We start from the raw sequence: 27,933 nt of genomic DNA, 5'->3' as shown, positions 1-27,933 counted from the left end.
GTTCGGTTCTCGCCGCCTCCGCCGAGCGAGCCAGCCAGCGGCATGTGTTCCGTGGTGCCCGATTACTCTCCCGGCTTTAAGAAGCCGCCGGAGCTTTTGCGCTTGAAGAGGAAGAGGTTTCGGAGAAGCGAAACGGGGGCGCTCTCCGGAGAGGTTTCGTCCGCTGCAACCCTGAAGGATTCGCCTGCTCCGTCTCGGCTCTGTCCGGGGAGTCGGCGGCGCAACCCGTTCACCAACCTAGGAAACGCGCCTCGTCTTCTCCCGGAACCCAGTCGGGTTCAATCTTCTCCCCAGAAACTTACCGACGTGGAGTGGTTAGTGGCCAGGAGCGGCGTATCCAGCAGACTCGAGGAGGAGGTAAACTTGGTCTCTGCCCTCGCGTTGCCTTCGATGGGCATTAGACCGAACAGCATCTAAACCAGGGGTCTTCAAACTTGGCCCTTTTATGACTTGTGGACTTCAACTCCCAGAATTCCTCAGCCAGCTTTGCTGGCTGAGGAATTCTGGGAGTTGAAGTCCACAAGTCATAAAAGGGCCAAGTTTGAAGACCCCTGATATAAACCAAGCGTTAGAGAACAATAGAGTGCTTTTTTTGTAAAAGAGAAAGGTGCCGGAAACTCACACATGCCATACAACCCTAAAAGGTTCCATCAAAAGGTGCCGGAACTCCATTCTGAGCGTTCTGTGACAAAAAAAAAAGCCCTGGTTGTAACTGATTGTGTAGAAGGGTGCGCCTGGGTGTCGGAATGAGTTTTTAACTTTTTAAGAAAAAAAATGATTTAAATCAGGGGTCTTCAAACTTGGCCCTTTTATGATTTGTGGACTTCAACTCCCAGAATTCCTCAGCCAGGCACACTGGCTAAGGAATTCTGGGAGTTGAAGTCCACAAGTCATAAAAAGGCCAAGTTTGAAGACCCCTGATTTAAAGCTTAAACGTAAGAAGGGGAGGGCAGCGCTCGGTCTTGCGGGCCTGTTTGAAATGCTGAGAAGATGTGGGCATTGCTACCGCATGGTTAATAAAATAATCATTGATGAGAATGACAATTACTGGGAATGGTGCCTCTCCGTATTTGGCTCAGCTTGTTTATGAAGATGATGTTCGTTCTTAGAATGGTTTCCGTTTTTCTTTTGGGGGTTTGTTTGTTTGTTTTTTTTGAGGAAAAGAAAAAGATGGCTGCTATCAAGCCAAAATCTTTTCCAAGGCTTCACCATATTTCTTAACTGCTTGTTGCTTTAATCTTGTTGGTTGATCCTAAAAGACACAACCTCTTTGACATGTCTGTTGTTAATTTTAAGGCTGGGCCTTCTACCGGTTAGTTTGATCTTCATTATATTTAACGTTAGTCCCATTTTTTTTCATTTTGCTCCTTAACTTTTATTACTTTTATTAACTAATCTATTTTATTAGAGCTTCCACATCCATTGCATTTTATAATACAAGGAATCCTCACTGGTTATAATTGGAACCAGGAACTCACATGATTGTGGGAACTTGTGGCAGTTCTGGCGGTTCCTGTTGGCATCATTAAGCAAACCCTGTGTGGTCAAAGCATCTCACAACCATGTAATTCCCATTTGCAATCTCTTGCCAGCTTTCCCATTAACTTTGCTTGTGGGAAGGTGGCAGAGAAGGTCAAAAGTGGTGGTCATATGATCAAGGGACGCTGCAATGTTTTAATTTTGAGTTGGTCACCAAGTGCCGGCAGTGAGATCATATGACTTTGAGAATGCTCCAGTGGCTGCAACTACCGTGTTTCCCCAAAAGTAAGACACTGTCTTACTTTCTTTTGGGCTCTAAAGCAGGGATGTCAAACTGCCGGCCCATGGGCTGGGTGCGTCGTCAGCAAACCTCACCCACCCCATTGCTGGCAATGGAGAAAAAGCTCCGATATCTTGCGTGATGTCACATGACGTTGCAAGTTTGACATGTCTGCTGTAAAGTAAGCACAGTGTTTTACTTTCGGGGAGGGCTTTTGGCCGGTACCAGCACCAGTAGGCTGCGAGGGGTTGGGGTGGGGCCTGTGCATGGGATAGAGAAGCAACACGGCGCTAGCATGGTGGTGCCAGTTGTTTTTCTCTCCATGCCAGACACCTGCTGAAGCCACGCAAGGTAAGGGTGCCGCCCCCACCCAGATGCCCTCACCTCCCCCAAACATTTTTTTTACTAACCTACCTTTCAGCTGCATTCTGTTTCTCCGCTTCTCAGCCTTTGCCGTGTGTTTATGGGACAAAAAAAAGTTCCATCAGACTTTCTAACTTCTCACGAGATCTCAAGAAGTTAGAAAGTCTGATGGAACTTTTTTTAAAAAAAACTGATAGTCCCACAAATATGTGGCGGAGGCTGAGAAGCGAACGGAGAAACGGAATGCAGCTGAAACGCAGGTTAGTAAAAAAACGCTTGGGGGAGGTGAGGGCATCTGGGTGGAGCAGGCGCAGCAACCTTACCCTGCACTGTGGCGAGAGGGTGGGGCGCGTTCCTTTCCCGTGCAAGTGCAGCCCTGGGGCGGCCATGCTGGGTGGCGGTGAGCAGAGCATTGAGGTGGGGCCTGGCAGGTTGACCAAAGCAGCAGGTGGAGCACCGGAGGCTCAGGGAGGGAGGGTGCTGAAGTGGGCGGTCAGGCCTTTGGCAAGAGCAATGCAGCTGAGCAAAAAGTGGCCTCGAAACAAGTGGGGCAGGTAAGGAAAGAAATCTTTGCTCCCCTCCCCCCAGAAATTGCCTTTCTTTTCTTACCTGACTCCCAGCTCTGTGCCGTTTCTCCTTCGTGATCTGCCACCACGTTCAAGGAAACGAAGGGTTTTTTTGGGGGGGGAAAGGTCAATCAATCAATTCCAACTTTGCAAGTGGCATTGGGTGTGATGCACGAGGTGGCAAATGGCTGTGGCCGGCGGCAAACAGCCACATTGCACCAAAACTGGCCATTTGCCACCTCACATATCGCGCCCAATGCCACTGCCATGAGGCCACGAAACAAGCCGGGCAAAGGTAAGGAACCGGTATACCGGATCCCCCCTCCCCCATTGGCTTCGCCTCGTCACAGAGGCTGTCCATGAAGGCCCTTAAGTAGGGCTTACTTTTGGGGGAGGGCTTATATTAGGCCCGCCCTGCCCAAAATCAGCTGGGGCTTACTTTCGGGGAAACACGGTGTGAGGAGTACCCTTGTTCAGTGCCGTTGTAACTTTGTTGTCAGATAGCACAGGATATTGATATTTCTTCATCCAACTTCAAAACCACACTCCTCGTTCTCCAGTCTATCTTCCTTTAATATATATGCAGCATATACAGTAGATTGAATACATAATGGGAGAGTATATAGCCTTGTCCCATTTCTTTCTCAAGCTGGAGCAAGCCTTCCAGTATGCTGACCATTGTGTTATTCTCCAGGTTTACTGTCAAAGCTTGGTTGGAATCTTGGATCAACTTGCCTTCAATTGCTTGCCTATCTATTTCAGTAGGTATTCTCTCAGTTCTTGTAGCCTTCTGACGTCGTAATGAATGGAGTGCTGATCTAACTTCATCTAGTAATTGAGATTATAAGTAGGAAACATCTTCTAAGGTACCTTGAATGTTGACAGTTCTACTGTACAATGTTTTAATATACATTTCCCGTTTAATTTGATCTCCTTTGAATTGATAACTATCTGTCCATTGGTGTCTTTTAGCCTCCCAATTCAAGATTGGAACTACTGAATTCAGAGATCTTTTGAAAAACTGCTCCTTGTTTTTCCACATCTGTTTCCCTCTTCAGTATCTGTGCAGATGTTGTAATACTGCTTCTTGTATCTTCTAACACACGGGTGTCAAACTCGCCGTGTCATGTGACGTGTCGCGAAGTATCCTGACTCTTTTTGCATTGCCAGCAATGGGGTGGGCGCAGCTTCGGTATGATGAAAGTGGCCCACAGGCCGCCAGTTTGACACCCCTGTTCTAACAGCTCTCCAAAACTCCTTAAGGTCCTTTCTGAGATTTTTGTTTTTCGTGACTTTGGCTTCTCTTTGTGGCAATTGTTCTGAAACCAGTTTATTTTATTCCCTTTATTTTTGTTAGTCTCTTCGCATTCAGCTTTAATGACTTCTTTAATTCCACTATACAGCTCATCTGGAGTTTTCTGTCAATTAGGTTCAGGACTTCACAGGAATTCCTGATGTTGTGGGTGAAAATGGTTCAAGACTGACTAGAAACTGCCTAGATTTTCTTTCTTTGTTAACTTTGAACGTGCATATGACAAGTTCGTGATTTGTTCCACAGTCGGCACCTCTCCAATTCTTTGATGTTATAATTGAGCTCCTCCACCTCCTTTTAACAATAATATAATCAACGAGGTTTCTACATACGCCATCTAGTAATGTCCATGTATAGGGGTCGATTTAGTTGTTTGAAGACAGAATTCTAGGAAGAACTCACTAGAGTGGCATAAAATGATAAGCCAATCTCCTGCTTCATTTTGGTTTCCAAAGCCAATACAACTACATTTTCTTCTTTAGTATTTCCAGTTTTGACATTTCAGTCACAAGCAGCACATTTTGCTTGCATGTTCTGCTGACTTCAAATCAAACCTGATCATAAAAATCATCTACCTCCTCTTCTGGATTGCTGGTTGGTTCATAAACGTGAATGATCATCATCTTAAAGAGTTGTTCTAACAGATATTCAATAATTGATTGCATTGCAGTGATGTAGAGTTCCTGTTGTCTCCTCCTTAACTATAAAAACAATGCTATTCTTTGTTTTTTTATGTCCTGACTAATAAATGTGATCTTCTGACTGAAAAGTCCAGTCCCAATACCATCTTGATTTTCTGAGGCCTAAGATGTCATTTTGTAGTCATTTCATCTTTCACTTTGCTGAGTTTTCCCATGATCCTGCTTCTTATATTCAACATTCCTACTATAATTCTGCCTTTGCACCTTCAGATTTTCTTTTCCTGTATGGCAGGGGTGTCAAACTCAATTTCATTGAGGGCCGCATCAGCATTACAGTTGCCCTCAAGGGGGCCTGGGTGGGCGTGGCCTGCTGGGTGGGCGTGGCTAGAGTGCGTATGGCCTGCTGGGTGGGCGTGGCCAGCTCTACATCGTTCGCATCAAGGGTGCCTATGGGGGCCTGGGCAGGAGTGGGACAGATCTGAGGGTCTCTGGCAGCAGGAGGGTCTCTGGGCCAGGGCCAAGGCAGTGGGGGCCGTTCCCTCACTCTTTCCAGGATGGCTTTGCAGGCCACATGAAACTACTTCGCGGGCCGGATCTGGTCCCTGGGCCTTGTGTTTGACATGTCTGCTGTATGGCAACATCAGCAACTGGATGTGGCTAGATTAAGCCTGTGGGACATCTTAAACACCATTTGTACTCTGAAAAATCCTCAGCTTTCTCAGTAGTACGTTGAGTGCCATTCATTCCAAAGGGATCCATCATCAGGCAATATATCATCAGTCAGGTTACATTTTCTATCCGTGTGGTTTTCTTGGTGAAAATGCAGGGGTGATTTATCATTTTCTTCTCTCACACAGATGCTTTTGCCATTGTCACTATAGTGATCATCTGCTTCCAATATCTTCTTGTACTTTTTTTGCTACAGGGCAGGAATCTGAAACTTGATGTTCTTATGAAGTTTGATACAGACAATGGTAACAGGTTACAAACTGCAATATATGGTTTAATATTTTTTTCTTTTAGTTTTTAAAAAGTCGTGGCAAGGATGGGTTCACATGTAAAGAAGAGCTTTCTAAAACAGCAGCCGCTGAAACACTGATCAAAGTAAGTATCGTTTTTAATTGTAGCATTTCTAAATATGAAAACACTTAAAATTCGAGAGTGTAGGGTTGTTTACTCTGGGTATTTGCATATCCCCCATGTGCCGCTTTGCATACAGACTGTACATGGTCACCCTTCATATAAATAGACCTCTTGCAACCATGCATGTTTTCTTACAGTCAGACATAAAACTTTTTTTTGTTATTCTGTAATTTTAATTGTATCTTACTTTTTAAAGGTAACTTAACAACCAAGCTCAGAGAGCACTAAGGACCCTCTGATAACTTAATGTCCATTTTTCTTTACTGTATACCACAGCACTGAAGTGTGCTTCTTTCATAAACTTCAGAATTTTTTCCTTATGCAGTTAGATCTAGATTTATAAATCAATATTACCCATGTCTAACATAAATCCAGAACCAAAATGATAATGCTTAATGTTTGCAAAAGTAGGATGTCTTCTTTGTACACCTAACTGATGGCACTTTATTGATTTCATTGCTTACTTATTCTTTGTTCAATTTTTTTAAGGACACTTGTTTGGCCATTTCCAATACTGATGTTCTTTCTTCGCCAAGTTTGGAATTTCCTGCAGATTGGAGTATTAAAACTCGTCTTCTAGTCACTTCTTCTCAATCATTTGCATGGGCAGATCACTTAAAAGCTCAAGAAGAATCCCTAGGATATATCCAGCATTGTAGAGCAACATTAATAAACTTACCCCAAAGTATACAGGTAGGTTATGCTGCTTAATGCTGTTGGATTAATGAACTGGAATCTGCAGTGGATACAAGAGTCTGTTCAAACTGCAACTGGTGAACTTATTTTGAATTGTTATATTTAGTTCTTTAAACACTTTAACATCTGAACGGCCGGTCATATCTTTCTAATTCACCTCTGTTGTCTGTTTCTCAATGTTTATAGCTATCTAGTGAACAAAACAATAAAATCTCAATCGTACCATGTTTAATGTTGAACAAATTTCTCAGTATTCTATGAATCTGAGGGGGATGTCTTAAGGGTCCTTATTGATTTATCTGTGACATTCAGGATGTTACATCATGCAGAAATATGACTGTGTTTCAACGAATGGTGCCAGTTCCCAGAATTAGTAATATCTTTTTATTTATTTATTTTATTTTATTAAACTTATATACCGCCCTTTCCCAAAGGACTCAGGGCGGTTTACAGGGCATTTAAAACAACCAATACAAAAGTTAAAAACAAATTTAAAAAGATTAAATCATCCCTAGAATTAAAACCCCAGTTAAAAAATTCTCAGCCTGGGCCGGAGAGCTCAAAGAGCCAGGTTTTCAGGTCCCAGCGAAATGTGCGGAGGTCGGGGGCAGTCCTAAGCTCCATGGGCAGCTGGTTCCAGAGGGCAGGCGCACCCACAGAGAAGGCCCTTCCCCTGGGTGTTATCCGCCGACAATCTTTTATCGGCGGCACCCTGAGAAGACCCTCCCTGTGGGAGCGCACTGGACGAAGGGAGCTTGATGCCGGCAGCAGGTGTTCCCTCAGATATCCCGGACCCAAGCCATTCAGGGCTTTATAGGTCATCACCAGCACCTTGACTCTCACCCGGAGGGCAACAGGAAGCCAATGCAGGTCACGGAGTAGAGGTGTTACATGGGAGTATCGGGAAACCCCCATCACAACTCGCCCGGCCGCATTCTGCACCAGCTGAAGCCTCCGAGTGGTCCTCAAGGGCAGCCCCATGTAGAGAGCGTTACAGTAGTCTAGACGGGAGGTCACGAGCGCATGAGTGACTGTGCGTAGGGCATCCCGGTCCAGATAGGGTCGCAACTGGCGCACCAGGCGAACCTGGGCAAAAGCCCCCCTGGTCACGGCTCCTATATGATCTTCAAAATTGAGCCGTGAATCCAGGAGGACGCCCAAGTTGCGAGCCCTATCAACGGGGGGTAACACCTCACCCCCCATCGTTAAAGGTGGAATAATCTGGTTAGCCCAAGATGCCGATACGCACAGCCACTCAGTTTTGGCGGGATTGAGACGAAGCCTGTTTCTCCCCATCCAGACCTGAACCGCCTCCATGCAACGGGACATCACGGCGAGGGCATCGCTGGGTTGGTTCGGGGTGGAGAAAAACAGTTAGGTATCATCAGCGTACTGATGATACCCCACCCCGAAACCACGAATGACCTCACCCAGCGGCTTCATGTAGATGTTGAACAGGAGGGGAGAGAGAACCGACCCCTGAGGAACTCCACAAACGAGAGGCCTCGGGGTGGATCTCTGCCCTCCCGTCAACACCGACTGCGAGCGGACCAGGAGATAGGAGGAGAACCACCGTAAAACGGTGCCTCCCACTCCCAACCCCCTGAGACGCCGCAGAAGGATACCATGGTCAATGGTATCGAAAGCCGCTGAGAGATGTAATAGGACTAGGACAGAGGAGCAACCCCTTAGACAGTTACGAATATTGCTTATGGAGGATTCAAATCATGCTAACAGCAGGCAGATTTATAAATTCTTGGAAAAAATAAGTATTGGGGAACTATTTTAATTTGGATAGGCTAGGGCAGGGGTAGGCAACCTTGGCTCTTTAATACTCGTGGACTTGAACTCCCAGCATGGCTGGCTCAGGAATTCTGGGAGTTGAAGTCCACGAGTCATAAAAGAGCCAAGGTTGCCTACCCCTGGGCTAGGGTATGGGAGTAAATAAACCTTACTGTTTTGGGAAAGGGATGATCCTCCTAATTTCTCAACATTTTTGGTAAAGTGTTGTATTCTTTGTTGGTTCAGACAACACTGCTCTTGCCTGCTCAGCGATTCTCAAAATGACTAATGCTCAGCTCTGTAGAGCCTTGGTGGAGCAGTGGGCTAATGCCTTCTTAAGTAACACCAGCTGCCTGCAATTAGTGCAGGTTCGAGTCCCACCAGGCTCAAGGTTGACTCAGCCTTCCATCCTTCCGAGGTAGGTAAAATGAGGACCCAGATTGTTGGGGGCAATAAGCTGACTTTGTAATAATGCCGCTTGGGGGCCCCCGAAAGCCCTAATAAGCAGGCATATACATAGAATGAAGGCTATTGCTAAGCACATTGATTTGTGCTTAGATTGTAAGCTGCCCTGAGTCTTCGGAGAAGGGCGGGATATAAATGGGATTAAAATAAAATAAAAAAAAATTATTAAGTTATAGAATTCTTCAAGACTCCAACCTGTCTTTAGTTCTTTTTAACATCTACAGTATATGTAGTTATTTGCATATTGATAAAGGAGCCAACATGTCACATCAGTAGCTTGTTGACAAGCAGATCTGAAGTATCATCTGAGTATTTGGACATGAATGAATCCTAACAAGATACTGCATTATATTTACCTGGGATCTAGAGAGATTACCTATTTTGGATGAAGCTGCATACCCTCTGAAAACCTAAGCACACAATACAGCACTACTCCAGAAGCCATTTTTTTTAGTGGTCTCAGAAATGCATTCTTTGATAAAGCGTTTCTTCACTATGCATTTTTTGGACAGTACAGCTTATAGTAATACTGTTAACTTCACAGTCACCATGTGTAACATGTACGTTAGTTCAGAAGATGCAGCCCATGTAGAATATTGCATCTTCACTGACAACTTATTTTGAGTAGATTACACTGTTTGGAAAGAACTGTACTAAGGGATAGTTCATTGCCAAATGAAATTCAAAATTATTTTATAAGCACATAAAATCTACAATAGTGTAGATCCTTAATACCTACTCTGCTTCTTTTTCCTATAGTGCAAGCCCAACATTTATTTATTCAATTTTTATCCCATCTTTATTATTTAATAAGTAACTTAAGGAAGGGGTCCCCAACCTGTGGCCTGTGGCTCACTACCGGGCCGTGGCCTGTTGACCACTGGGCCATGTGAGTGGCTGGCCAGTGTGTGTGCGCACACTCACTCCCCCCTCACACTAGTGTCACGGTGAGTGTCGCATGAACCTTGCAGCTCCGTTTGCAGCTCAAGGCCCCTTTCCCTTTCCTTCTGAGCTGCAAACCCAGAAAGGTTGGGGACCTCTGACTTAAGCTATAAGTCATACCTAATATACTTTCCTGCCCTTTGTTCCCCAAAATAGCAACCCTTTGAGGTGAATTGGACTGAAAGTGTGTTACTGGCCCAAGGTCACCCATCTGGTTATATATTATATATAAATATTTTATATGAAAATAAAATTTTCAGAATATTCTCTCCTTATTCAATTACAGTTAGCATCAGCACATGTACTTCGTTTTTGTTTTTTGGGAACCAGCTAAGGTTCCATTTCTTCAGCTAGACTTTTAATTAAATCTATGTTGCTATGTCTCCTTTTTTCCTGATTTATAATCATTATGGTTACAACAAACAAAATAGTAGTTTCTATATATTAAAGAAATTATTCTCTAAAGTTATCTTTGCTAATATAAGGTATGTCATATTTTCATGTGTCTTAAAAGGCACACAAATACTTCCATATAACCATAAGTATGAATAATTGCTGCTTTTATATTTTATTTTAGAAAATAGCTATTGTTAATTTTCCCCAATATGTTTTGGTACAGTGTAAAATATTTTACCTTGGATATAAAATCTGCTTCTAAGAAATGTTCTGGATCATCATAAAAACCACATAAAGGTTAAACTTTATAAAAACAGCATATTCTGTTTTGTGGTGAACTAGCTGTAGATTTTTTAAAAATTTCTGTTTCCCTTTACAAGAAAAATGGCAAAGCTTCCAAATGGTTTTATTACGTCCCCTTATCAGGATAATTGGCACTTAAATGCAAACAAGCTATTTAAATAAATCCTATTTTGTATAAGTAAATTGAAACCAAGGTAAAGTTGTTTGCAGATTATGACAAGGTGCAAAAATATTAAATATGTTTGTTTTATATATTTTAAACATTTATGGACTTAAAATGAAATACTAAAAATTGCTTTTTGATCCCTTGAAAGTGAAAATATATCATAATGCTGCTATTCTCTGTGTTTTATTACATGAAGTTTTCTAAAAATCCTTTTCTAATTTTCCTCTTTACACTTTTCTCCAAACCTACAGTATGAATGAAAGTGCATCCACAGTGATTTTGGACAGCATCTTTATCCAATATAGTTCATGGATAGGATATATTATGCAAATTGAATTTAAATCAAAGCAGCGTTACAAATAAGCCATAGTACATAAATGCGCTAGAATACTAACCTTATTCTCCTCCTCTTAAAACATGTTCAACTTATAAACCCTTTGGATATTTTTTTTTTGATAACTGGGCATTAATCCGATTGCAATTCATTTCCAAATTTGTGATCCAAATTTGCATTAAAATCAGGTACTGTTGAATAGACATTTCACATAATGTATTTATTTGCTTACTATATTCTCTACAAGATTCACTTATGGCCTGCAGGTCTATTTCAGGCTTTGACGGTTTTTGAATGACTGAAAATAACTTAAAAGTAGCCTTTTAAAAATGTAAATATAAATTCTGTACTTTGATATTTAGGAGCCAAAACTTTCCACGGAACTGCGATGTGCTTTCCAGCAAAATCTAGTGTATTGGCTTCACCCCTTCTTCCCATGGCTACCACTTTTTCCTCGAATTGGAGCTGACAGAAAAATGGTTGGAAAAAGTCATCCTTGTGCCTTTAATGAAGAACTCCAACAAATGTTCATGAGCGATTGGTAAGTTGAAGTTCTTGGAAATATAAAAAGCTAAGCATAAGGTCCTTTGTTCTGAGAGTATTTTCAGTAGGGATCCTTTTTTCTAACCAAAATCTGCTTGTGTTCAGGTATGTAGAGCAGTTCTGTGAGAGTATTTATTTTCATAGTTGCTATGCTTTTATACTTCTAAAAAAGCAGATCATTACTAACGTGGCTTTCTGTAAAAGGTAATTCTTTGAGTCTGTGTGAAGTAGCCTAAGGACCACTCGGGACGACAGGCTAGTTAACAACAGGGTTTATTTAGTACAAGGCAAACATAGAATAACTTGTCCGGCTTTTATAGCCGGCAGCTGGCAGCGAGGGCCAATCAGGAGTGTTCATTTTGGCGCCGCGTCAAACCGGGACCAATCCGCGTCGTCTTCTGTTGACAGCTCCGGCTTCCGCATGGTTTGGTGTTTTGACAGCCGCGAGCTGTCAGTGGTTGCGCCTGCGCTGTGCGGGGAACTTTGACAGCTCAGGCTTCCGCCTGGTCCGGAGTTTGACAGCCGCGAGCTGTCAGTGGTGGCGCCTGCGCTGTGCGGGGAACTTTGACAGCTGTCAAAGTTCCCGCGTGTTTTCCTGTCAGGCGGCTTCCCTAGTTTTTACAATCTGTTAATGAAGTATTATTACTGTTTACATATACAACACACCCCTTACCCCTCCCCTGGCGCGTTTCCTCCCTCTTGGACGTTGGAACCTGCCCACTGATAGTCTCTTAGGTAGGTGGGGGCTCTTCGGTTCCTGTTGGAGCGGCGAAGGGGTGGGGGATTGTCTGGTTCTGGTAGTTCGTTCCCCTGCTGTTCTTCTTCCTGGTTTGGCATAGGAAGTATTTCCGGGGGGGGGTTGTAGCTCGGGATGCTTTGGGTGCTCAGAGTTGTGTGGTGGTTGTCTAGGTCTGAGTTGGTCAATATGGCGGCGTATGTTGCCGTGTGCTTGTGTGGCAATAAGGTATGAAATGGGTCCGGTTTGTTTTAGTACTGTCCCTTGGACCCACTTGTTTTTATCCGTGTATGACCGTGCCCATATCAATTGTCCTGGGTTGAGTGTGCGGTTTGGGCAGGGGTGCTCTTTTTCTTCTGGGTATGTGTCAGGGTGCAGTCTATCGAGTCGTGTTATTAACCTCCTCCCCCATCTCAATTCCGCTGGTGATTTGCCCGTTGTTGTGCATGGGGTTGAGTGTTGTGACAAGAGGAACTGGCTGAGACGCCTCTGCCAATTCCCTTTAACGAATTTTTTCAAGGCTTCTTTTGTGGACCGTACCATAATTTCAGCCATCCCGTTCGACGATGGGTGGAACGGCGCCGACGTTACCAGCCTAATACAATTCTTCATAGCGAACATCTGAAATTCACGAGAGGTGAATTGAGGTCCGTTGTCTGAAACTATGGTGTCTGGAAGGCCATGTGTGGCGAATATTTTCCTTAAGGCTTGAATAGTGGATTCGGACGTTGTTTTTCTAAGGGGAGTGACTTCTAGCCATTTAGAATAGCTGTCCACTACAATTAAGAAACTTTGGCCCTGGATAGGTCCTGCAAAATCTAAATGTATACATGACCAAGGGTTCCTTGTAGTTTCCCATTTGTGGATCGGTGCTTGGGGTGGCTCGTTTCGGGTCGCCTGACAGGTATAGCACCCTCCCACGTATTTTTCTATTTGTTTATCAATGCCTGGCCACCATACATAACTTCTAGCCATCGCTTTCATCTTTACAATGCCTGGGTGTCCTTCATGTAAAATGTGTAATGTTTGGTCTATGTTTTTCTCTGGTATGATGACCCTATTTCCCCACAGCAGGCATCCCCTATGGGTGGAGATCTCATTTTTCCTGTTAAAATATGGTTGGAATTGGGGTTGTGGGTTTTGAGCTGGCCACCCTGTTGTGGCCCATTTGAGGATTCTGGTAAGTATTTTGTCTTTGGCTGAATTGTTGGCTATAATGTTTGCAGTCAGGGGGCAATCTGGAAGTTGGGAGATTGCTAAAATCAGACCAGCTGGGGCTGGGTCAGAGTCCTTGTTTTGTATGGGCAGTCTGCTGAGGCAGTCTGCGTGTCCTAATTCTTTTCCTGGTTTATGTATTAGTTGATAGGAATAGGCTGCTAAGAATGTGGACCACCGTAATATTCTCGGAGAGAGAATTTGTGGTGTAGTTTTATTCCAAGTGAATATGCCCAGCAGGGGTTTGTGATCAGTAAATATAGTAAATGGCCTCCCATAAAGGTAGTCATGAAATTTTTTGACCCCTGCAACTATTGCTAGGGCTTCCCTGTCTATTTGTGCGTAATTTCTTTCTGCTTTGGTCAGAGTGCGTGAATAGAAGGCTATGGGTCTTTGTGTACCGTCCTTGAATAGATGACTTAATACAGCCCCGATTCCATAGGGAGAGGCATCGCAAGCGATGCATATTGGGGTATCTTCTCTGAATAGGGTGATAGTTGAGCTGCGACAGATAATCTGTTTTAATGATTGGAAACTATTCTCATGTATCTTGGTCCAGGACCAAACAGTGCCCTTGTCCAGGAGCCTATGCAGGGGCTCCGCGATAGTGGCTTTATGAGGGATGAAGGCATGGTAGAAGTTTAATAACCCTAAAAAAGCTTGGAGCTCTTGTTTATTCCTTGGGCTGGGTGCAGTTTGAATAGCCCTTAGTTTATCTGTGGTGGGGTGGATGCCCTGGCCGTCTATTTTGTACCCTAGGAATTCAGTGGATGTGACTCCAATAGAGCACTTTTCTCGCTTAAGTTTGAGGCCGGCTTCTCTGAGCCGGCTCAGCACAGCTGACAGCCTGTCAGCTAAGTTTGCTTCGTTTTCTCCGGCGATGAGAACATCGTCGAAATAGGGGCAGACCCCGGGTATTCCCTTCAGGGTCTTCTCCATGATACCCTGAAATATACCTGGGGCCGCCGATATGCCGAATTGGAGTCTCTTTACTTTAAAGGCACCGCGGTGGGTGACAATTGTCTGGGCTTCCGCGGTGTCCTCAGTGACAGGCAGTTGTAAATACGCCTGCGTGAGATCGAGTTTTGCGAAAATGGCGCCAGAACGGATGGAAGCAAATACGTCCCTTACCGCTGGCACCGGGTAAGCGTGGGGGCTGAGGGCTAGGTTGACTGTCGCTTTATAGTCTGCGCAGACTCTCACTTCTCCATTAGGTTTAATTGGGGTGACAATAGGGGTCTCCCAGGTCCCCCCCTCCGTTGGTTCAAGCACCCCGAGGCCTATGAGGCGATCAAGTTCGTTTTCTATTTTTTCTTTTAGGGCAAAGGGTACTCTCCTAGCTCTTATCTTAATTGGTTGGATTGCTGGGTTTAACTGTAAGGAGATGGGGGGTCCAGTGTATTTTCCTAAAGTGCCATCGAAGACGTCTGCATATTTGTTGCAAACGGCTTCTAGGCTGGGTGATTGAATTGTGTTTACCCCCGTTATGGCGATCCCTAGCGGCCCGAACCAGTTTAACCCTATCAAGTTGGTGCGGTTCCCTGGCGTAACTAAAACCTCTAAGGGACCCTTGAACCCCTTGTACTGCACTATGACCTTCGCCCTCCCTTCCAGAGGAATGGGGGTTTTCTGGAAGTCAGCTAGGTGTACTTGGGTTTGCCTCAGGGGAATTTGTCCCTTGCCTTGCCGACAGATCTCCTGATACGTTTTTAATGAAATTAAGGAGACTGCTGACCCTGAATCCACCTCCATGTGGCAGGGTACCCCCTGAATTTTTACCCAGACCTTAACCTTTGCGCTTAGGCTGTTTACCCTGTCAATTGTCTCTACCAGGGGCCCTGGCGGTTTTTCTCTGCTGGCCTGGGTAGCTGGCCTACCTGGGGAGTTTGCCTCCAGATCATGGACGTTGTCACGGCCCTTGCTGCGGCACACCGGCTTGATGTGGCCGGTCTTTCCGCAATTGTGGCATTTAGCGTTTCTGAATCGGCAGCTTCCCCGGGCATGGTTGCCCCCGCAGCTGGCACAGGCGGCCCGTTGCTCGTAACGTGGCGGCGGCGGAGGGGGGTTCCTGGACCTACGGCGGTCTGAAGTGTCACCTCTCCTTGGTTGCCTGCGTTCCATTCTGCGCTGCAGGGCTTCTCCGTCGGTGAAATCCACCGACTCTTCGCTGTCGCTGAAGGTTGCGCTCTCTTGGAAGACGGTCGCTGGGCTCTCTGGGGTCGAGGTTGTCGGCTTCTTCTTGTGGCTGTGCTCGTAGGCCATTATTTCTCTGGTCAGCTCTGCCAGGCTCATGTCGGGTTTGGATGTTAGCTTCTTCTGCAGCTTCTCGTCCTTCAGACCGATCACCACCTGGTCTCTGATGCGGTCCTCCAGGTCGGGGAAACAGCAGTTCCGTGCGGCGTGTCTGACCCCGGCGATGAACTCGTTGGCGGGCTCGTCCGGCTGCTGTTTCTTTTGGGCGAATTGGACCCGCCAGTACAGTTCTGAGCGAGCCGGCATATAGTACTTGTTCAGCTGGTCCACCAGGTCCGCGTAGGAGACTTCTGTGATGGGCACCGGGCTGAACAGGCCAACGGCTGCATCATACACTGGAGGTCCGCTGATGTATAGAAGAGCGGCGGCCTTTGCTCTGTCGTCAGTGATTTTACTGACGAGGAGGAATCCCTCGACCTGGCCTAAGTGTGATTGACATCTCTCGGGATGGCGGGTATCAAATTCCCTCACACGCCCGAAGTTTGCCATGTCGTCCGGTCCTGGGTTGCTCCTTTGGAAGTTAAAACTTCCCGTGACAGCTCTTGCCGGGAACTCTCTTCCTCGGCCGTGACTTCAGCTCCGGAGCGATCCCACCTTCGTCGCCAGTGAAGTAGCCTAAGGACCACTCGGGACGACAGGCTAGTTAACAACAGGGTTTATTTAGTACAAGGCAAACATAGAATAACTTGTCCGGCTTTTATAGCCGGCAGCTGGCAGCGAGGGCCAATCAGGAGTGTTCATTTTGGCGCCGCGTCAAACCGGGACCAATCCGCGTCGTCTTCTGTTGACAGCTCCGGCTTCCGCATGGTTTGGTGTTTTGACAGCCGCGAGCTGTCAGTGGTTGCGCCTGCGCTGTGCGGGGAACTTTGACAGCTCAGGCTTCCGCCTGGTCCGGAGTTTGACAGCCGCGAGCTGTCAGTGGTGCCGCCTGCGCTGTGCGGGGAACTTTGACAGCTGTCAAAGTTCCCGCGTGTTTTCCTGTCAGGCGGCTTCCCTAGTTTTTACAATCTGTTAATGAAGTATTATTACTGTTTACATATACAACACACCGTGCACACTTGCAAAATATATTACCATAACACATTCTATATGTGGCTTTTCCTTGAAGAGCACTTGGAAATTTTGGAGCAAAATGCAGCTATGTGGTCAGCTATGTGCCCATCTACATCAGCAGATGTTGCTTTGTGAGCTATATTGGTGACATGTTTGCTTCTGGGTTCAATTCAGAGTGCTAGTAAAAAGGTAAAGGTTCCCCCGCACATGCGTGCTAGTCGTTTCCGACTCTAGGGGCCGGTGCTCATCTCCGTTTCATAGCCAAAGAGCCAGCGCTTGTCCGAGGATGTCTCCGTGGTCATGTGGCCGGCATGACTAGCACGGAGCGCTGTTACCTTCCCACCGTAGTGGTCCCTATTTGTCTACTTGCATTTTTACGTGCTTTCGAACTGCTAGGTTGACAGAAGCTGGGACGAGTAACAGGCGCTCACTCTGCTACGCGGCACTCGGGATTCGACCCGCCAAACTGCCGACCTTCCGATCGACAAGTTCAGCGTCCTAACCCACTGAGCCTACAAATTCCTACCTGGCACGGGACCGGATTATTTGAGGGTCTACCTCTCCCCAGTCACATCTACCCATTCCACCAGATCCAATAGGAAGGGCATGTGACAGTTCCTCTCCAGGAAGAAATAGTTATTATGGAATTTATTTGCTGCCGATCTCATTTCAAAGCTACTCCAGGCTGCTTACAACATAAAGACATTAAAATCATCATATAGAAATATACCCAATAAAATCACAGTACAAAAAGAGTAAAATCACAAACACAAGATAAAAAAGGGGGGCAGCCAGAGGCACAGGGGAGAGGTGGGATTAGCTCTTAATTAACCAGCTCCAGTTTGAAGCCCCCCCCCAAGTGTCATCTGATGGGACCCAGAAGGAGAGTCTTTTCTGCCATGGCACCTACCCTTTGCAACATTATTCTCCCTGTGGTCAGATTGGCTCTAACCTTGCAGGCCTCCCAGAAGGGCCTGAAAACATTGCATTGCCATCTGGCATGAGGATCCAGTAACTGGTATAGGAGCCCGCAAAACGGCTTTATTACTAAAGAAATTGAGTACACTCTCCCAGAGATTGTTTTTTTATATTAATATTGTTTGTAATGTTTTTGTTGTTTTGTTACACTATTTTGAATTTTTATCTTTACACAGTGTTCAGAGTCATGCATAAGAGCTGGGCCGCTATATTACATTTACCAAATAAATAACATTGGACGACTGATTAATAGATCAGGTGTCATTAGGTTAGGGTTAACTCCTAGCAATTACATTGAGTGAATCTCTTCAGGACTATCTGTCTCAACCGGGCGCTTCAGGTCCTCCAACAGGATATCCATCTGCCCTGTAAGATAATCCATCCACCTTGCCGCCAGCCATTCTCTTCACCTCACTCCTTTCATCTTCTCCAACATTATAGACTTTTCAAAGAAGCTGGATCTTCACAGGATGTATTCAAAAACATAATAATTTGGGCATGTCATTTATGCCTCAGGTAAAATCAGCCTGATTTGTTCTGAGATCCATTCATTTGTTTTCTTGCCTGTACATGGTATTCTCAAGAGTTTTCTCAAGCACCAAAACTCAGTCCAGCTTTTGCTTCCATTGAATGTCATAAGAAAAGTCATTGACTTATTCAAACAGAGGTATGTTACGGTATCTGAATTTATTTTCCAAGGATTTCATTGTTGATCTATCAAATCCTGGGTTGTGATATATTTCTTGATTTATGACTCCTTTATTTTTAATAGCTGATTCTAAAAGGCAGAAGCTTTCCAACACTTCAGCATGTCATTGTCAGCTCTAAGGCTGGTTGCTGTACTTTTTGTTATTAATTGACTAGTCTAAATTTAATTGCAGACTCATTTTTTTTACTGCGCTCCTCAACTTTTAATTACCAAGAGCTAGATCATTTGCATTTTCAGCTATCACAGTACTGTCATCAGTGTAGTGCAGGTTATTTAATGCTTTCTCCTCCAGTTTTAAGATCATGCCTATCTTTTAGCATTCTAGACTCCTGCGATATATTCTGCACATAGGCTGTAAAAGAAAGTATATAATCTTTTCTCACTCCTTTGTCAATCTGGAGTCAATCTTGTCTTACTATGTTCCATTCAGACACTGGTTTCCGGTCCCGTATATTGGTGTTTTATATGAGGACAATGAAATGTTCTAGGTTTCCCTAGGGCAGGGGTAGGCAACCTTGTCTCTTTTATGACTTGTGGACTTCAATTCCCAGAATTCCTGAGCCAGCCATAAAAGAGCCCAAGATTGCCTACCCCTGCCCTAGGGACATTCCACTGCTTGACATGGTCAATAGAGGTAAAGACCTTCCTATAGTCATTGAAGCACATGTTGACTTTTGGGAGGGGTGGTGGTATTTTTTGGTTTTCTCAATTATCCAGCATGCATCAGCAGGCATCATCTAGGGCTCTAATTTATGTTGGGTGATCCTAAGTATTTTCTAATGCATCCTTTAAATCTTTTTTCTTTGAAATTAATCTGTAATCTCTTCCAGTCTATTGATCACTATATTCTTCAGATCTGCTAGCATAGTTAGATTAGAATTTTTAATTGGTTTTCCTTCTCTTCCTTGACATCTTTGTCTATTGTAGATATTCCATCAATTCTGTAGCCTTCTTGGTAATTACAGGAATGTGCTTCTAATTTCATCTTCTAAAAATACAGGTTAATATAAACGGAATATCTACTAAGATATCTTGGATGTCGACTTCTGTGCTGTTCAGAATTTCAGGTCCTTTGATTTGCCTTTAAAGTGCCTTAAAGTTCTTTATTTTTGCTTTTTAGAAACTAACTTGCCTGCCTATATGGTAACAACTACCACTGTTGTCGACTTAGTATTCTTAGAAACTCTCCAACGATGTATGAATTTCCTTTTTCAGGCTTAACAGTAGCTATGTTTGAAACTGAAATGTGGAAGTCACCTGGATTGGAGAAGGCTTCAGTAAGCAATGTGGATTAAAATCAAATTGATGATCTTTTCACACTGATGCCTATGCAAAGATAGCACTTATATACCGCTTCACAGGGCTTTACAGCTTTCTCTAGGGCGGTTTACAGAGTTAGCCTATTGCCCCCCAGCAATCTGGGTCCTCATTTTACCAACCTTGGAAGGACAGAAGGCTGAGTCAACCTTGAGCAGTTGGCAGTCAGCAAAATTAGCCTCAATACCGCATTCCAACTGCTGTGCCATAATGTTTCTCTACACGTAGCCATTAGATTACATTCAGCCTTTCTTTATTAGCAAAGAACAATTTAAGTTAATTACGTTATTTTTCAAATACCTATAAAACAGCTACTTAATTTTTCCCTGATGAAAATAAAATCTTTTAATTTACGCAATAGCTATCACATTGTTCTGTAGATGACCACACACTGGATTTCAATTTTGCCTATTTTTTACAACAGTCAAGTTGGATCAAGAAAGAGGGAAACCATAAAAAGGCTATATAGAAAACAAAAGAAGATAAAATTAGCCAGTGAATCAATTCTTATTTTCTTCTAGCTTATTTGAATGATACATAGGTGTGTTTTTTTTAAAATGTTCCATATAGCTGAAAAGAACCCAGAATAACATACGAAGTAGCATGGAAACTAGATAAAAACTCTTGATTATTTGAATGAAATAAAGGAAGAATAACACTGGAATTACGAATTCACATGAAATAATAGGCAGATTTGCACTATTGCTTAGGAACACATCAATGCATCGGCTTAAAACAACCGGTTGAGGTTGTTTCCTTGTTCTACATCAGGAAGTTGACCATTCTGTGTTTCTTTAATTTGCAGGTCTCTCAGTTTTACCTCTCTTTATAACCTGTTGAGAGCCAAGCTGTGTCCCTATTTCTATGTTTGCACTTACCAGTTCACTGTACTGTTCCGTGCAGCAGGACTTGCTGGCAGTGATACGATCACGGCATTAATTTCTCCCACAACCAAAGGATTAAGGGAAGCCATGAAAAATGAAGGTAAAGAAGTTATGAACAATATGAAAAATTCTCCTTGTCCACAACCAAGAAAAATTGTTATTCTTTTCTTTTTTTATAGGGATTGAATTTGATTTACCATTTCAAGGAATTAGACAAAAAAACTTCAGTGCTGCAGCTTCTCCTTTAGATACAGGAGGCGAAAAAGATACCGAAATAATGGGCAAAGAAATCGAAGAGTATGTAATCTACTGCTTACGGTGGCTTAAGGTGCATTTCTATTAGCTCTCGTTCAAAAACTGGCCCTTTCTAAGTGCTTTTGCTGTCTTTTGCTACTCAGAGAATGGGGAGTGAATGGTGGTGATGGCAGTGATGAGGATGAGGATGGAATTTTATGGCTGGCGGAAATGGGAGTTGAAGACAAAATTAAAAAACCAGGCACAATTTTTACCAAATTGTATCCTTTGAAGAGTTCAAACGTTTTCCTTTAATCCATGGCCGATAGTTGTTTCCCTAAAATATGCATTGTGTTATATGCAGTCTAGGACTCTAGGTGATGTTGGTATCTGTACATAGAAGTACTGTAGTGGCTGCTGCTCAGATAATCAAAATAGCAGTGATCATTTTTCGGTTTCTTCAGATGGGTTGCTTCGGTTTATCCGGGTTCTTTTTGTCGTTGCTTTTTTAGGAAATTTCCTTCCCCCACCCTTTCCCTTAGAACAGACATGTCAAACACAAGGCCCGGGGGCCAGATCCGGCCCGCAAAGTGGTTTCATGTGGCCCGCGAAGCCATCCTGGAAAGAGTGAGGGAACGGCCCCCATTGCCTTGGCCCTGGCCCAGAGACCCTCCTTCTGCCAGAGACCCTCAGATCTGTCCCACTCCTGCCCAGGCCCCCATAGGCACCCTTGATGCGAACGATGTAGAGCTGGCCATGCCCACTCAGTAGGCCATACATACTTTAGCCACGCCCACCCAGGCCATACCCACCCGGCCCCCTAAGGGCAATCGCAATGCTGATGCGGCCCTCAATAAAATTGAGTTTGACACCCCTGCCTTAGAACCTGAGGTTCTGTGCCATAGTTGTCCCATTTTTTTCTTTCTTTCTGATTTTCTCTATTTCTGGGAATTCGTGATGTTATTTTGTTAGTTTTTCAATAGTAAATTATTTTTTTTCTGGAAAGTTTTGAACTTTGCATATTTTATTAAGGGCACTCCATATCATGGACTAAGCACTTCTTTTTGATTTAAATTTAAATGGGGGGGAGTAGGAGAAGGAAGGCATGCTTGCTGCCTTGAGATAGACAGACAGATAGAGGATAAAAATTGTTTAAAAAGCCACACATATTTGTTCTCTTGGGCTTAGCAGAACTTATTCCTAAACAAGCATACTGATGAATCGACAGAGTAAAAATGATTTTATGGCATTCTTTATCATGAATTAGTAATTCAAATTCAAATTACCTCAATTTGCTATGTATTTGCGATACGTACCATGATCATTTAATCAAACTTATTGGAATCTTTAAGTATATACAGAGAGATCCTCAAAAAAAGACTAACTGATGCATTTTATATTTTCTACTTGTTTCATTTTGTTATTTACTTGCATTTCCTTTCTTTTTAATCTCTTTCCCATTCTTGTTTTGCGAAGAATGGGAAAAATGTGTTTGTTAAATAATTCTGGACTCACTGAGGAGAAAAAAATCTTAATGTAGCAGGAAAGCATATTTTTGTTACTGTGGTAGAGAGAAGCTCACAACTATAAATATATGTTAAACAGTATATTTAAATATTGCAACTATTTCTATGTAATACTTTTAGTCTGTAGTAAAGGTTGGCAACCTTGGCTCTTTTATGACTTGTGGACTTTAACTCCCAGAGTTCCTGAGCTAGCATAGATGGCTCAGGAATTCTGGGAGTTGAAGTCCACGAGTCATAAAAGAGCCAAGGTTGCCTACCCCTGTCCTATACTATAGCAAACGTTGGTTTTATTGTCTTTGCAAGCCTCCTTCCACTACAGGTTTGCAAGGATAGTAAAAAACATACGTAAAGAACATTTATTGCAACTTTTTCCCCACAGAAAACTTCATATTAATTTAACACTATTATATATGTGTGTGTGTACTGTGTATGCATCTTCCTTAACTCTCTATGTAGTTGCAAAGAAAAAAATGAGATGAAATTGGATCACAGGCCGGAATCTGTAGTGTTAGTAAAAGGGACAAATACATTCACTTTGCTGAACTTTTTGATGAATTGTAAAAGTTTGGTGGCTTCTGCAGGTCCTCAGGCTGGTATCCCTCCAACATTGTTGTCCCCAGTTGCTTTTAGAGGCGCAACAATGCAGACACTCAAGGTAATAAATTATAATGAAGTTATTGTTGTTGTTGTTACTTGTACACTTCAATCTATCCTAAATACTATGATATAATATAGACTGTCCAATTTCAGAGAAGAAAAATAGGATGTGATGCATCTCTTACTCAGCCAGAAGCTTCTGCATGAATGTTTATTCTGGCAAAAAAAAGGGATAAAGCTGATTCTCACCAATTAATACCCTTTTCTCTGCTATCCCATTCACCATCTGAAAATCCATTTAGATTAGTTGGGAGACCTTCCAGAATTATGCAAGAGGGAGCAGGAGGGACTAAAGGGGAAAATAGGCAAATACTGGTTTTCTCCAAACTTGTTTTGTAAAATGCCCTCTTTGAGAGCTCCAGCATAGGAAAACGCAGGATCCAAATAAATATAACACTTAGAAAATGTACATTATGTTAATATTGCTCCTGATTGCTAATATAATGTGCATTTTGCTCTATTCAACTCAAGATTATCTCCTTTCCAGGTCTTAATTCAAGGTAAGAAATTAATTTATACATGTGTCCTCATTTAACAACCATTCATTCATCGATTGCTTGAAATTATGACAGTGCTGAACAAGTTGGATTTACTAGCAGTTCTCAAAGTTGTAGCCCTTGCAGCACCACTTACAGTCACATGGTTGTAACTTGGGTGCTTGGCAATCAGCCTTCATAATATGGCAGTGTCCGGCAGTCACATAATTGCCATAGGCAGCTTTCCCTGCTGGCTTCCCACGACGTCAGTTGGAAATCTGGTAGGAAGTTGCAAGCTTCTGGCAGTGTCCTGGGTGGCCTTTTTTCAGGTGTTCTTGTTTTTCATTGTCAAACTGCCGATGGCCCAAACGGAGCAGCAGAGGATGAGAAAAGGCAGTGGAGAAAGAGATCAGGCCTAGGGTGGGGGCATCACCATCCTGCCTAGCCACTGTTAGTTTCCTTACATGCTGCCATCCCAAGACCCTGCCTGAAATGAAGCTTGTTGTTTTGGGGAAAAAGTGCCTTGGAATGGTTCTGACAGGTGCAGAAGGCTTTCAGGGTCTGTGTCAGTCTGGAAGTACTGCATGAAGAGCTGCCTGACACCTGCCATCCATCTATGTCAGGGGCAGGCAACTTTGGGTCTTATGACTCGTGGACTTCAACTCCTTAGGGAGCACCTGCTGCCAGCATCAGCTTCCCATCGTCCTGTGCGCGCCCACAGGGAAGGCCTCCTTAGGGTTCCGCCGGTTAGAGATTGCCAGCAGGTGATTCCCAGGGGGAGGGCGTTCTCTGTGGGTGCGCCCGACCTTTGGAACGAACTGCCGATGGAACTTCGGACTGCCCCCGACCTTCGCTCGTTTTGCCGGGACTTAACTTGGTTGTTTGAATTGTCCGGCCTGGACTGAGGGATTTTAAATTATATTAAATTAAATTAAATTAAACTAAATTAAATTAATTTTAAATTTCAATTTTGTTATCTTAATTTTGTGGGCTTGTATTAATTTAATTGTGTTTTATTCTCTCTTTTTGTATTGTTTTTAACTTGCCCTGTGAACCGCCCTGAGTCCTTCGGGAATAGGGCAGTATATAAATTCAATTAATAAATAAATTAAATAAATAAACTCCCAGAATTCCTGAGCCAGCATAGCTCACTCAGGGATTTTGGGAGTCGAAGTCCACGAGTCATAAAGGAGCCAAGGTTGCCCATCCCTGATCTATGTGATCAGGCTTAGGAAGAGCTGGTGGGCAAACTCCTGGCCCCATCTGGGTTGGGATTCATGCCCCATGCCTCCCCCCACTCGGGGGCCACAGGATGCACGGGGGAATGGGCCACCTGCAGCTCAATGAGCAGAGTGGAAGACAAGTACAGGTGTGTCCGCTTGCAGCCCCGGTTTGCTCTCTCCCTCCAAAATGCAGTCCACGTGCCTCTGGGCTTCTCAGAGAGTTGATGAGGTTTGCTCCAAAGAGGGGCTTTCTGTTCTGTGGAATTTGGACAGCCAAACGTTCTTGTTCAACGATGACAACCGGAATTGCCAAAACTGCCATCATTTAAGTCGGTGCAGTCATGTGAGTTTTTGCTTTATGACCAGGTCTGTTAGCAACTGACTTGTCAGCCCCAATTACTGTCATTAAGCAAGGGTCACCTTTATTTTAGAAATGGCAATTTGTGCTCTGCTCACTTGGCAATTTGTTTCAAACAGTTGCTGAAATTATCTGTGTTTATTCAAGTACCTAAAATTTATACAAGATTGCAGGGTTTGTGTTTTCTAGCACCAATTTGGAAGACGCAGGCCTGGAATGTAAATTTATTTTTCACATTTTTGAACCACCCATCTCCCTCGGATTTTTTTTAGTTGCTTGGTGACTTGGCTTTTATATAGCTTCCTACTATTGCTCATCCAAGTTACTCTAATTGGTATGCTCAGATGTAGACCGCTGCTATTTTTGCTTGGCTTAGTCACCCATTTTTGAGCACATTTTTACCAATGTCTCAAATATCAGTTGTCCATGGTAAATAACACTCCTTTGGTAATAGGAGCAAATATCAATTGCAATTAAGGATTTTTTTCTTCCTCTTTCCTAGGCCCGAAGCATAAATGTGAGGACACAAGCCCATTCGCATTATAAAGATCTATTTAGCTTGGAGATTGTGGGCCCTATTATGCCCCATTGCCTCCATTCTTTGTCAATGCTACTGAAATCTGCTCAAAAGGGAACTTTCTCTGCTGTATGTTATACTCATGAACCAACAGCTGTGTTCAACACAGGTATCAGCGATGAGCAACATATGAAGGTAAATACTTGCATTTGTCCTACTTGCTGGGGGGGGGGAACCACATGTAAATTACAGGCTAATACGTTTTTCTCATGTGGTTATAACAGCTACAACTTAGATTTATTCACTACAGGCAGAGAAACAAACTATTGTCAGTACACCAAAAACAGGAAGAAATTAAAATGAGGCCATTACTTTCCATTTTGGCTGGCTGTAATTAAAGGCCATTCTTCATCTAGATGAAGCACACTTATGTAACCTGTTCATAAATCATATAAGAATATGGGTTCAAATTTGTATTTTTCCCCCCACGGATTTGTACATTTTCAATATAAAGGCACAGATTGGGGATTACCTTATTTCTCATTGTACTACAGTATCAGATTTTTTGATATCTGACCTTTGAATAAGGCTGCTTTTGTTTATCCCATTGTTAACTGCTTTTGTTTATCCCATTTTTCACAGGAATCTTGTATCAAAGGACTTTCCAATTGTGGATTGCATCCTAATACTTTAAATCAACTTACTCTTAATTCAACACTAGGAAAATCTTCAATACGACTTCTAGAAATGAGTGATTATCTCTACACATGGAAAACCTAAGCAACTAAATGATAATTTAAAATGGCTTACCGTGAGCACTTCCTTGTACTCAAATGAGAATAATTTTATTCATTAATAGACTTTTTTGTATATAAGGCTTATTTTTCTCAAACTTGTAAATTTGAAGTATACATTTTAAATTAAACTTTTAAGAATCTGACATTTGTAATTGTATGGATCTAAGGAAGACAATTGGGTGAGGAAAAAATGTTGCAATGCTCCCTTCTGTCCATGCCTTTTTTCTTTAGTACCGTATTTTCCGGCGTATAAGACGACTTTTTAACCCATGAAAATCTTCTCAAAAGTTGGGGGTCGTCTTATACGCCCAGTCGTCTTATACGCCGGAAAATTCACCTCTCTGATCTTTTCTGTTTTCTGCTGGATGGCGGGATCGCTGGGTGAATGGAGGTAGGTGATGGCAACCCGTGGTTAAGCGGCTGATGGCGAACGGGTGATGGAGGGCAAACTCGTCAGCTTCTGGGGCGGCTACTGCAGCCGCCGCCGTTGCTTTCTGTAGGACTGGCCATGCTGGCGCTTCCAATGCTGGCTGTCAGGTCCCCCAAAAGAGGAGGGGCAGGTGGTCCCCAGAGGCGCGCTGCTCGACAGTAGGGAGCACCTTTGCTCCTGCAAAGGCACCGCCTGACCCACGCCGACCGGAAGAATCGCTTGCCTGGTCACGGAGTGTGGAACAGCGCCACTTGCCCGCAGACCATGCAGCGGCCCTCGCCAGCCAGCCTCGGCATGGCCGCCCCAAGCCCGGCTCTCTAGCGCATCTTCCGGGCCCGCCTGGCCAACCGTCTCCTGGGTGGGGCTTGGCTCCAGACGTGGCTGCTCCATCTGCAAATGCTATCTCAAAGCCGAATCACGCTTGGCTGTGCAGGCTGCCGAAAGGCAGGGACTCAGAGTTCCTGCGGTGGTTGTGGCTTCTGGTGTGCTGTTTGCAGTGTCTGGCCTGGAAGAGCGCGTGGCTTTGCACCATTTGCATCAGACGGGGCTGCATCTGAATCGGGCTTGTGTCGGACACTTGGCAACTGGCATGTAAGTATTTTCCGGCGTATAAGACAAAAAATCTTGAAAATCTTCTCAAAAGTCAGGGATCGTCTTATACGCCCAGTCGTCTTATACGCTGGAAAATACGGTATATATGTCACACTTCTTCTTAATACAAATGCTGAGGCCTTCAAAGCATCCATACTGCATTATACTAATTTTAACCAGATCACCCTTCAGTAAGTGGCTATTATTAAATGGACTTGAAAGGCACCATAGCTTGCAGCAGCATTTCAGAAATAAAACAGAGTAAAAATGATAATTTCATATTTTAGGCAATACTGCCAAAAATCTCTGGGATAGAAAGGCTTTTTTAAAAAAAATAATTCTAGTTGTTACATGTTCTTGCAATCTCGAATGAGCTGTGAACAAAACAGAATTTGTTCTGTACACTAGAATGAATGGCCAAATAAGCAAGGCACATTAAGAATATGGACTGAAATTAAAATATTCCTAATATTTGCAGTTCATATGTAGACTGAACTGGATCCTTTATGTATGGCCATGGTCCTACCTATGGAGGAATTCAGGTTCTTGACTACCGTAGCAAAACACT

The 27,933-nt window shown here is 43.7% G+C and overlaps 1 protein-coding gene across 1 annotated transcript; it reads left to right on the top strand.

Moving 5' to 3' along the window:
* Positions 1 to 42: 42 nt before the first annotated feature.
* On the top strand, positions 43 to 26,327 carry DONSON (DNA replication fork stabilization factor DONSON; the record flags this gene model as incomplete). Its single annotated transcript, XM_083361267.1, has 10 exons — positions 43 to 357; positions 5,665 to 5,745; positions 6,274 to 6,477; positions 11,231 to 11,409; positions 20,478 to 20,656; positions 20,736 to 20,853; positions 20,955 to 21,071; positions 22,773 to 22,971; positions 25,533 to 25,742; positions 26,190 to 26,327. 10 exons carry the CDS (start codon positions 43 to 45, stop codon positions 26,325 to 26,327), a joined length of 1,740 nt encoding a protein of 579 aa, XP_083217393.1.
* Between the last annotated feature and the right edge of the window lie 1,606 nt (positions 26,328 to 27,933).

The sequence above is a fragment of the Vipera ursinii genome, assembly GCF_947247035.1.
Source record: "Vipera ursinii genome assembly, chromosome: 4".
NCBI lineage: Eukaryota > Metazoa > Chordata > Lepidosauria > Squamata > Viperidae > Vipera > Vipera ursinii.
The sequence above is the reverse complement of the archived record's forward strand: the minus strand, read 5'-3'. Positions and strand labels throughout refer to the sequence as shown.